Here is an 11,345-nt window from a genome sequence, read left to right as displayed (position 1 = left end):
TTTCTCAGCATCAATCTCCTGAAACAATCAATTTAATATCCACATTTCCTTTCATCCTCCACAAGGACTGTCTACCTGTGACTGCTCTATTACTAGCACGCAGCACATACTACAGCATAGTAGATATCAAATATTTACTAAATCAATGAATTCTGCCAAAATGTTTTCTAGCTTCCCAGGTCTGTAATCTGTGACAATGTAAACAACCTGTCTGAGCTTCAGTTCAACTCAAGTATAAAATGGGGATGAAAATAACACCTACCTTAGAGGGTTGTTTTGAGGATTAAGTGAGATATGTTGGGAAAGCCCTGAGCACGATGCCTGGAACTCAGTAAGCACTTGATTGATGAATGCTCAGAAATTAAGAAAGGGGACTTCCCTGGTGATCCAGTGGTTAAGAATCCGTCTTGCCATGCAGTGAATGCAGGTTCAATCCCTGGTCAGGGAGCTAAGATCCCACCGTCCGCGGGGCAAATAAGCCCGAGTGCCACAACTAGAGAGAAGCCCTCGTGCTGCAATGAAGGATCCTGTGTGCCGCAAGTAAGACCTGATGCAGCCATAAATAAATAAATAAATAAATAGGAAAAAATTAAGAAAGGCTGTATCTCTTTACACTCACATCAGCAGATTCTGAGACTCACTCTTTAACCTTTTCAACTTTGAATATTGTGTTTTTAAATATTTTTGCAAATATTATAGGCAAACAAGAAGGCCATCTCATGGTTTTAAGTCAACATGTATCTTCAAGCCAACGGCTTTTGCTAATAAAATGGCTGCACCTTGCTGCCCCATGCTACACACACCATAAAGAAAGCAACTCTTTGGTGCTCCTCTCTCTTCCTGTCACAGCTTGTTTGGTGGGGAGGGGCTTCTGAGAAGGGAGCCTCCAACGTGGGGGTTACATTGTGCAAGGCCCAGGCAGCTAAACTGCAGGTAATTTTCACAGTTCCTTCAGGTCTCGCTCATCCAATGGGAGGACGTGGGGCCCAACTCTCCCCAGCCAACCCAGGTGGCTGCCTCTGCCTCGAACGTTTCCCAGTGACGTCGAACCCTGCAGACCCAGAGGCCCCACCACACTTCCTGTGTGGGGTTCAGAAACCCGTCTCCCCTCCCAGACTCAGGTGCCTGCTTCAGAAAATGGTGAGTCTCCCTCTTTCAAAGCCCCCTTTTTCATCCCAGCATTGGGAGCAATGGCCCCAGGGTCCTCATCTCCAGCAGGGGTTTTTGAAAAAGTCCTCTGGTTTCTTTTTCAGAAGTTATAAGCCCACTGGCCTCCGCCATCTTAGGTAGAGCGAGCGTCCAGTGAGGGAAGGATGCAGCCGGGGAATCTCTGGAGAGTTCTGGGACTCTGCCTCCTAACAGGTGAGTAGGATGGAATGAAAAGGGAGGTGTTTTCTCCAGACCATGGAAGTCTCACAGCCTAACCTGGTGCTGCCCAGTGGTACCAAGGAGCCTCGTTTAGTAGAAGACATAAGGAGGTGTTCGTACAATGTCAGCATAGGGAACTAGGGCTGGAGGCTAGTGTGCGCCCAGGAGACCTTTCACAGAACAGCCAAAGGAAAGCAGTGGGGACGATCACATCTATTGAAAGCAAGGCCGTCTTTGTGTCTCTGAGAACACGCTTGTTCTGTCAGTGAACAACCCAGCCCTTAAGAACTAACACAAAAGAGATTAGAGGAGTTAACCTTCACTCTTTGTTGTGAGGAGACTAGAGAGTTGAACCCAAACTCTGCACAGGGCATACAGCAAGCTTAGGATCTAAGACAATGAAACACCTCGTAATTTCCAATCTTTTTCAGTTGACCAAGAACGTTCACTTATTGTAGTCCTTTCTGAAGCAAGGTGGAATATAAATTGATAAATAACCAAGAGCATTTCCATCTCATAACAGACAAGGAAGATTCTTTTAAAGGTTGCCGTTTATTAAGTGCCAGGTACTGTGTTTAAAAAAAAGTATTTACACATTAACTGATTTAATCCTTACCTCCATCTTGGAAGGTAAACATTCTATGTATCCCCTATTTTATAGACGAAGAAACCGATACTCAAAGAAGTTAAATAACTGGTTTAAAACCACATAGTAAGTGCTGAAGCTAACCTAGGAACTCAGGACTGCCTGTGTTCTTAATGACGGCACAACATGAGGCCAAACAGCTCAGAGAGTTTTATTTCAGAGACCTAAAAAACACTATCACAGTTGGGGCTCCCATGTCAGAGCTACAGCCATGGTGTCTCCACTTCCTGCTTCATCTTGGGCTTCTCAAGCTCGAACGTGCACACGAATCACCAGGGGGGTCTTGTTAAACTGCAGCTTCTACTTCAGTGGATCTGGAGTGGGACCTGTGACTCTGCCTTTCTAATCAACTCTCTGGCTTACTTTGTCTGCTGCTGGTCCAAGGAATACATTTGGAGTGTCAAGGGGCAGAGTGTGACTCCTTCAAGGAGTAGTCAGGCATTGGCTTAGAGGCCAATAGTATAAACTACTCACTGCAGAGGGAGAGGGAGAATACCAAAGACCCAAGCACTCCTAGAGATCTGGCATCATGAGAATGTGCCCAGTCTGGTCTGGTTAAGGGGGTGCGGGCAGGAGGTGGAGTTGGGAGGGGTGTCTCACTCAATACAGAGGCTGTTGATAAAAGAGGTACACATAAAACTTTAAGGCAATGTCAGGGAAACTGGTCTTTATAAAGAATCCAAAGTCCTGATGAGTGTGGGGACTCTGGAGGGCCCAGTGGAAATATGATCAGACTCTTCAATGCATAGGCTCTGGCTGATGAATGATTGGTTTCAAATATTTCCATCTCTGTCTCAAGTAGAAAACGAATGGAAAAACCAAACCATCAGAAAAGCAGGAGTCAGAGATGGAACAAGAATCTCAATCTTTGTACCTAAGCCAGAGCTTATTTTTCTTCCAGTCAGAGATCTCTTCTCAAAATTGAGGCCGGGCTGCAAAATGCTTTGCTATTTCTCCAGTCTCCCCAAAAGTACCCTCAATGTTTTCTAACTTCTGTTTGGCAAATGTTGTGTGCGCATGTTTACCACTAGATGCTTCCTTCTTCTGTTTCACCCCAAATTGACCAGGAAGCCCTGGTCAGTACCCAGCCGTCCGTGTCACTTAACTGGGGTATGAGAATAACTGATCCAGCGGTGGCTAGAGAGGACCTTAGATGCTCAGAAATGGTCAGACTAGAACATGGAAATTTTTCCGCTTGGAATTTCAGGCCATCACAACATTTACTAACTTTTTTTCTTATTTATTTTCTAGTTGGCGCTTGGGCACAAGAAGGTGAGATATGCTTTCTTTCTCGTTATGAAATCAGCCCAATGTGTTTTGTATTTATGAGTGGAGCTTTCACTAGACCTCCCACAGAGACCAATAAAAGGGGTTTCTATCATCTCCTCTTTGCCTTTTCCTCATAAGTCTAGAGGTAGTTCTAGCCCAGAAGAGGAATGCAACAGAGATCATAGGAAATAATGTCTTAACTATTCAAAAAAAAAAATTGAGACAACTAAAAAAGTGCCTACAGTTTTCATTTGTTTGCATTTCATATTTGATGTAGATTTTTGTAGAGGGTTTGGTGGCTTGAATGCATGCATGGAGGTGCACTGAATAAGGCTCTGGGGCAGCATTTGGGTGCATATTCAGAATCACATGTCCAAATACTCTGAATGTATGTGCACGTGTGTACACGTGTGCACATGCGTGTGAGTGTGCCCGGCCTGAACTTACCTTCTCAATCATAGCCGAGAGTCAGGAATGTCCCAATAGTGGAAGACTTTCCAGTCGATCAGCTTCTCCAAACTGAGTGAACTAATTTTGTGTTTAAAGGCAGCCACTGGGCCAGTCTCCACACCATCGCATTACACTGCCTAATTTGTAGTGTCCTTTGGATTCTTTTTTTAAATATATCATGGAGAATGTGTTACTGTTATATTATTGATGGATGGGATATGTCGACATCACTGATATGCTTCAGAATAACTCGTCTCTTCCACATGCTATTGGCCATTTAGGATTGATGTTTTGTTTATCATTTAATGTAGGCCCAATACAGATCTTCTTCTCTCCCCAGCTTTATTGGGATATAGTTGACATATAAGATGGAATAAGTTTAAGGTATAAAATGTAATGGTTTTATAAATATATTTTATATTTATATACAGAATACATATATATTATATTCAAAATTGTTACTTAGAACCGTTTCTTATAAATAATTAGCCACCAGTTGTTTAATGTAGGATCCTAAACAGCTTTTCCTATACAGCCATGGGGAATTTGAATATCCGTTGTTTTCTAAAGGTTGAGGGAAGAGTCCTAACCCGTGGCAGCAGGGTCTGATCTTAGTAGCTAGCTAGGAGTATTGCTAATAGTTTCTTATCATTTCCTTTTCAGAGTCTGAAGAAACTGGTAAGAGGATTTTCGCTCTGTATGGCTTCCTTTCAACTGTGCAACAAAATGGTCATAGAAGACAATCACAGTAACACATCCTAAGAACCAGGCCTATTAGAGGGAATGTGCAATTACCCTTCGATAGCACCTGCGTGAGATGTGCCTATGTTTGTCACAGGTCAAGTCTGATTGTAGCTGAGCGCGATGTGTGCCCCTGAGCACCCATTCTGGGAGGAAGACACACGTGGCTGTGGGTTGGAGCCACCACAAGTTTTTGGGTAAATCATGAATTCATTGAAGGCAGAGATAGCAGGTCTTATTTACCTGGCCCAGTGCCTGGCACATAGTAGGTGCTCAGCGAATATTTTTTGAATGAATAAATGGCCATACAGATGAATGCATCACTAGTTCCTCTCCCTCAGGAAGCTGACGGTCTTGGGAACTCCCTGGCAGTCGGTGGTTAGGATTCCTCGCTTTCACTGCAGAGGGCCCGGGTTCAATCCCTGGTTGGGGAACTAAGATCCCACAAGCCACGTGGCACAGGCATAAGGAAGAAAAAGCTGATGGTCTTATTTGAAAGATAAATAATGGATAATATAGTCTGCTGCCTGCTATGGGTAGATACAGAGTAAAATAGAATATAAGGAGAAGAGTGGTCAACTCTACAGAGGATGGTTGGGGAAAGCTCCCCAGAGGAGGAGATTCTTGAGCTGAGTTTTAAAGGGTGAGCTTATATTTCAGGGAAGAATATCTCAGGCTAGAGGAGAAGGCTGTGTAGTGTGAGGTTAAGAGTCTAACTCTGAAGCTAGGCAGTCACATCTGAATCCTGGGTCAACTTCTTACTTGCTGAGTGTCTTTGAATAATTTACTTAACTTCTCTGTGCCATAGCATCATGACATGTGAAATGGAAATAATAACGATACCTGGCTTGTAGGGTTATTATGAGGACTGAGTGCGTAATTTACTTAAGAACATTATCTGATATATAGAAAGCAGTGGTATGGGAAGTACGCAGATTAAACAATAAGCATTAAAGTTTATTGAGCATGTATGTTCTAGGTATTGCCCTTAACATTTTGCCTGAATTTCCTCATACAATTCTCCTAACATCTCTATTCTACAGATAAGAAAACCAAGGCTTAGAAAATAAATATATAGTTCAATCAGAGAGATAAATATAAATGCAGATTTAGCTGATGCTGAAGCTCATTTTTTTTATGAAGCTCATTTTTTTAATCATTATGAACGTGTATAAAATTTTTGTGAGCATATGTCCTGTTTCTAAGCATAGACATCTAGGCCCTCATGTAAGAATGTGTTGGTCTGAGTTCCATTACTGAATTTGTGCCGAAAGGAGTTGTGAGCCATTTCCTTTACATTGCTTTTCCAGACATACACACCAATCAGAGTGAAACTTCTATTTACTTCTAAATTATCTTACTTATGATTTCTAGTTTAATATTTCTAAGAAATATCAGGGCTGAAAAACTATCTCCAAATCAAAATATTATAGACTATCTATTGCCATCATACTCAGCTCCCAACTATTCGCAGATAGATAAACCTGGAGAATGACATGTTTACATTCTGTTTGATCTCAGCTGGAGGGCTGACTGAGCAACTGGGTCAGAACTCTGTTCTGTCCTCCATTAGCAGGACCCCCAGAAGGAAAGGATGGAGGTTAACTATCATTTTTCTTGAGCATCTGCTCTGCGCCATCCATTTTCATAATCCATTTCATTCTCACAAATACCCTGTGAGGTGGATGTTTTATCCCCAGTTCCCAGATGAAGAAACTGAAGCTCAGAGAAGTTAAATGATTTTCTCTTGGTCACACAGCCTAAAGCAGATCTGGGATTCAAACACAGGGCTTCTGACTCAGCCCAGTGCTCTGTCCCCAATAGCACACTGTAGCAAAACACCCCCAACAGAGAGAGGGCTGTCTCTGAGTACCACTCTCCGCTCCTCCAGCTATCACATCCAGGCTCAGCATAGCCCAGTGCCACCCAGTATCCCAGCCACAAGTCTTCCAGGAAATGAGAGCGCTCCCCAGCCCCACTTCCCAGGGCAAAATTGCTTACTGTGGGGAATTTGGCTGGATCCCCAAATTATACTAGCGGATTTCAGTTGTCCATGCCAGTAGTTCTAACAGAAATAATTGAGTTGATTGCACTCAGATATAATTTAAAATAAAGTCACTTTTTATTAGAAGAACTATTTCCTCAAAATGTGCATAGTGCTTCACGTAATTTAAGGCCAATGATAGAAAAGTGGCATGGAATAAGAAGAAAGAGTTTTGATCTCTACTGTGAGTGTTTCTGTTAGTTGTAAGAAAGAACTCCTGAATAATGAAAAACAGGTAAGCCCAAGAATCAGTGATTCAAAGATATGAAGGTCTTTATCTCTGAGAAGACCCTTTCCTATCTATCTGAAATATGGTTCTTGCTAATGTAAGAGAATAAACTTGAAGACGTCTAGAATTTTTCAGCTTTAGGATTTTAAGACTTTCTGAGCTTTAGCGGATCTAAATCTAGAAGCGCATGCTGGTGCAGTCTCAGTTTGGTGTATCTGAGTTGCATCTATGAGCATGTCTCATAGGCCAAGTACATACCTCACCGTCAAGACGTGGGGTTCCCTGTTTAGGTTCCCTAAAGAACAGGCTCTCTTTGGAAATTCTTGGAGATAGTGTCTAGCTCCACTTGAAATTTTTTACCTACCATTGAAACCTAAACCAAGCTTCTATCCTTACCATTCTTTGCTTCCTTCATTTTCAGATGAAGCCTCACAAACAGAAACACTGAAACGTGAGTTTATCAGTCTTTTATGTCTGCCCTATCTGATGACGCAGGTCAGTGGTTGGGAAGAAGGAAATGACTGAGGGAGATTAACCCCAAGAACTGAGGGCCTCCCGACATCACATTTCTAACTCCCATTTTAGAAACATTACAAATAAGGACTTTTGTAGATTTTCTTTACTTCCATCCTTCCCTTCCAAGTTCCCATATCTATGCCTACACTCTGAAGTCACCTTCGAAAGGTTCTCTAGGGCCCCTTGTCCTACTTATCTCCTCTTTCATACCCTCTAGCCAGCAGAGTTCCCTTTTGATGAGAAAGTCTAAGATCTAGGATGTCAGATGACTTTCTGCATTTGGTTGGTTCTTTTGCTACTAATTTGCCTTAAATCTTACTGGTTTCCCTCTTTAATTTCCTTTCTCTTCTCTCCCATTCCCCAGCGTATAAAATCTCCATCTCTGGAAACAGTGTAGAGCTGACATGCCCTAAGGAAACTTCTGGAATAACTTGGGAAACAACTGGTGGAAAAACATATAAACAAACTGAGGGCAAACTGTTACTGGAGAATTTTTCAGAAACGGAGAACAGTGGTTATTATCACTGCTATGAAGAAGGCTCGAAGAAAGAGGACCATAAGCTCTACCTGAAAGCAAGAGGTAACATAGGTCTTCAGAGTAAGCACTACTAGACTCTTTAGGGAGGACCATTTCAAAAGGGCATTCTCCATATTTCCCCTAACCCAACTCTGTCCCCTGGCATCTTTGTGCTTCTCCTACACTCATTCCAGGACTATCTGAAGCCACACAACACCAGTGTTTTCTGAAATATAGATTAAACACCAACAGGCAGCTGTCTAGGTAAACCTCAGTCAGCTCTAGATCTAAAACAACTTCCCAAGAGACAGGATTGTGTCTTTTGCATTATATCATGTCCAGAATTACGCGACACCAATATTAGTTTATCTGATGCTTTAACCAGAGGTGAATTCTTCAGGATTTGCAAAAAGGACTCAAAACCACTCTACTAAAATGTCATAAACTAAGGCATAATAGTAAACAATAATGATAGCTAACAATCATTGAGAGCCTATTAAGTTTCAAGCACTATATCAAACACTTGCCAGGGCTTTTCACATCATCCTCTTAACAACCGTATGGATTAAGTCCTATCTTACTCCCATTTTATAGATGAGGAAACAGAGGTTTTGTGAGTTGAACACACATTTCGCAATTCTCACAGCTAGGGAGTAGGGTAGCTGGGATTTGAACCCAGGACTGTCTGATTCCAGAGCCTCCACCTAGGAACACCACACTTTGCTTGTTGTTATAAATGTGTTGAAGGGAGGGGGGTGTCTCACCATGGCAGGCATGTGAGTATTAAAGGGAAAATGACATTCATTTGTTCCTTCCTCACCTCCATTGTCCTGTTTCTTCCTTTCTGGGTGATTTTTCTTCTTCTCTCCACCCCCCCCCCGCCCCCCCCCCCCCGCCCCCGCAGTGTGCGAGAACTGCATGGAGGTGGATCTGATGGCAGTGGCCACAATCATTGTAGTTGACATCTGCGTCACTCTGGGCTTGCTGCTGGCAGTGTATTACTGGATCAAGAGCAGAAAGGCCAAGGCCATGCCTGTGACCAGAGGAGCGGGTACTGGTGGCAGGCCCAGAGGTAAGACCACGGAGGAGATTCCTGCCAAGGGGTAATGTCCAGCCCTGGGCCAGGATGGATGGCAAGTCCAGGGCTAGGTCAAGACAGCTTCTCTAGAACATGCACGGTGTGGCCAATATCTTGACAGAGTGTCCTCCCCACCCTTGAAAACTGCAAAAAAGTTTACTACCAGGATGGGCCTCTACAAATGCCTGTCAGTGTTCTGGAGTAATCAGACTTCACCCCTCAATCTTTGGGGAGACTTTGGGACATTAGTTCCTGCCTTTTCCTTGCCCTCCCGACTCTGACCTGTGGGAAAAGAAACAATGGAAGGACCTTGAGCTGAGGTCACAAAATGATAAGAACCGTGTGGGGTCATTACCGAAGGGATGAAAGAAAGCAAAGAGAAAGGACAGCTGAAATAAAAGAAAGGAGAAGTAGAAGGGAGTTCGACATCCTGGATCTGGGTCTCATTCTCACAAGATAGGTGTTTCCTCATGGAAATGAATCCTTTTCCCTTCCCTCCTCTGCAGGACAAAACAAGGAGAGACCACCACCTGTACCTAATCCAGACTATGAGGTAAGAAGGAATAGCGTGGGGGGGTCTTTCTAGGGGACTGTCCACCTGGCCCATCAGACACTTCAAAGCCCGTCCCTCAGGGCTCCAGGACAACCCACGCTGTGCCCTCCTCTGCATGCATCCTGGTAGAATGGAGCCTTCTCAGAGGCTTTCCGTGCCCACGAGTGGTGGGGGTGGGGGTGCTGCTCCTCTTCCTCTGGCTTGTTCTTTAGCTGGGAGACAGCCATGGGGAATACCGTACACCCAGACTCTATCGCGATAAACTCGCGACAGACGCTCCACAAGCACTCGCCTACCAGTTGCTGACATATGAAACTGTTTCACTGGTGAATAGCCCCCAGCTTCCTCCATCCCCAACACACACACTGCCAGACATCACAGCCCCTCCCCTACTGGACCACCTCTTGATTTGGCAATTAAAGAGTTACCGCTTGGCATAGCAGGGAACCACCAGGGTTGTCCTAACTGATGGGTGTATGTGCACCACAGTTGTTAAATATTTTGAATATCACGCCTGGACAAACTCAACCAATATTTATTGAGTGCCAGTCAAGCATGCGGTATTCACTTTCGCACAACTTCCTTTAATTCTGACAAAAGCCCCGAAAGATGGGTCTTTAGTTTCCCATTTTTGAGATGGGAAAACTGAGGCTCACAGGAGGTGACCAGCTTAGATCTCTTACCCGTCGAGCCTGCCTCCTGACTCCTAGTCTAAGGTTCTTTCCATGGCACTAAAGCTAGATCTTTAGAGGCCCTTCTTTCTCAGGAACGACTTCCTCCCACCCTGCTGACCAGCCCCTCTCTATTCTACCCCTAGCCCATCCGGAAAGGCCAGCGGGACCTATATGCTGGCCTGAATCAGCGAGGCATCTGACAGCTCCTGAAGACACTGTCTCGCCGTGACCCGGGTCTGGCTCCCCTCCAGGCCTGCTACTCCCTGTTCCTGGGCAAATCTTGGACCCCACAGGAGAACTGTTCCTCTGCCTTGTGAGGAACTCACACCCTCAGCCAGGTCCCCAGCCGCCTCCTTCCTACTTTCTCTGCTGGCGCCCAGTCCGAGGATATTACTGCCTCATTATCCTTTGAAACATCATCGCTACTCACCCTCACCCCTGACCTGCTCTCTTGTCAGGATATTTATTTCTGTCCTTCACACCCCCACCCCAATTCCTTCCTTCCCCGATGGAGTTACCTCTCCCTTTGGTTCCCTCCTTCTCCTGTGTAGAAGTTGCCCCATCCCTAACTATTCCATCTACCTTTCTCTGTTTCTCTCTCCCTCTTTGATAACCCTCGGTGAGAATGGACTGGGTACATGCTGACAGAGTCCTGCCCTGTTCACAGACCCTGGCCTAGAGCTAGTCCTGTACCCCCTTCCTCCCTGTCTCCATTGCAGGCCCCTAGGTGGTCATTTGCAGCTCCAAGAATGTGCTAGCCTCCTTGTCAGCTGAGAGAGAAAAGAAATAAAATGTATTTGGCTGAAAGAGTTGCTGTCCCTCTTCTCTGGGAGGCCCTCAGAGGCTGCCTCATGTCCTGGACAACGCAGGTCCTCCCTGTCTTTGACTCTATTCCCAGCTCGGACCCCAAATGCAAGTACTACCTGTTTTCACAGCTGAAGCAGGCATTATCAGACGCTCTCTTTGGAAAGGGCATTGGGGAATAAATCAGAGAGAGAGAGAAAGACAGAGAGAGGGAGAAAGGGAAGGAGGGAGGGAGGAAAGGAAGAAAGAAGGAAAAGAAAAGGAAAGGAGGGGGGTAGAAAGAAGAAAGAAAGAGAAAGAAAGACAGAAAGAATCATTTGACTGACGTCTTCTGCAGGAAAACATCAAGGATGGCAGAGAGCGCCTGGCGGGTCCCTGATGGCGTGGTCAGTTCAGAAAATGAGTGAGACAGAAACAGAGGCCTTAAAAGGCAGATGAAGGCAGCAGACAGAAGAG

The 11,345-nt window shown here is 44.7% G+C and overlaps 1 protein-coding gene across 1 annotated transcript; it reads left to right on the top strand.

Moving 5' to 3' along the window:
• The first annotated feature begins 1,092 nt into the window (after positions 1-1,092).
• Positions 1,093-11,345, top strand: LOC130861154 (T-cell surface glycoprotein CD3 epsilon chain). The gene is made up of 9 exons (XM_057749760.1): positions 1,093-1,140; positions 1,254-1,362; positions 3,266-3,286; positions 4,397-4,411; positions 7,169-7,198; positions 7,628-7,843; positions 8,685-8,852; positions 9,365-9,411; positions 10,229-11,345. The coding sequence occupies exons 2-9, from the start codon at positions 1,314-1,316 to the stop codon at positions 10,283-10,285; spliced, it is 603 nt and encodes a 200-aa protein (XP_057605743.1). The 5' UTR covers positions 1,093-1,140; positions 1,254-1,313; the 3' UTR covers positions 10,286-11,345.

The sequence above is a fragment of the Hippopotamus amphibius genome, chromosome 9, assembly GCF_030028045.1.
Source record: "Hippopotamus amphibius kiboko isolate mHipAmp2 chromosome 9, mHipAmp2.hap2, whole genome shotgun sequence".
NCBI classification, from domain to species: Eukaryota; Metazoa; Chordata; class Mammalia; order Artiodactyla; family Hippopotamidae; genus Hippopotamus; species Hippopotamus amphibius.
Note: the sequence above shows the minus strand (reverse complement) of the source record. Positions and strands in the feature narration are given on the sequence as shown.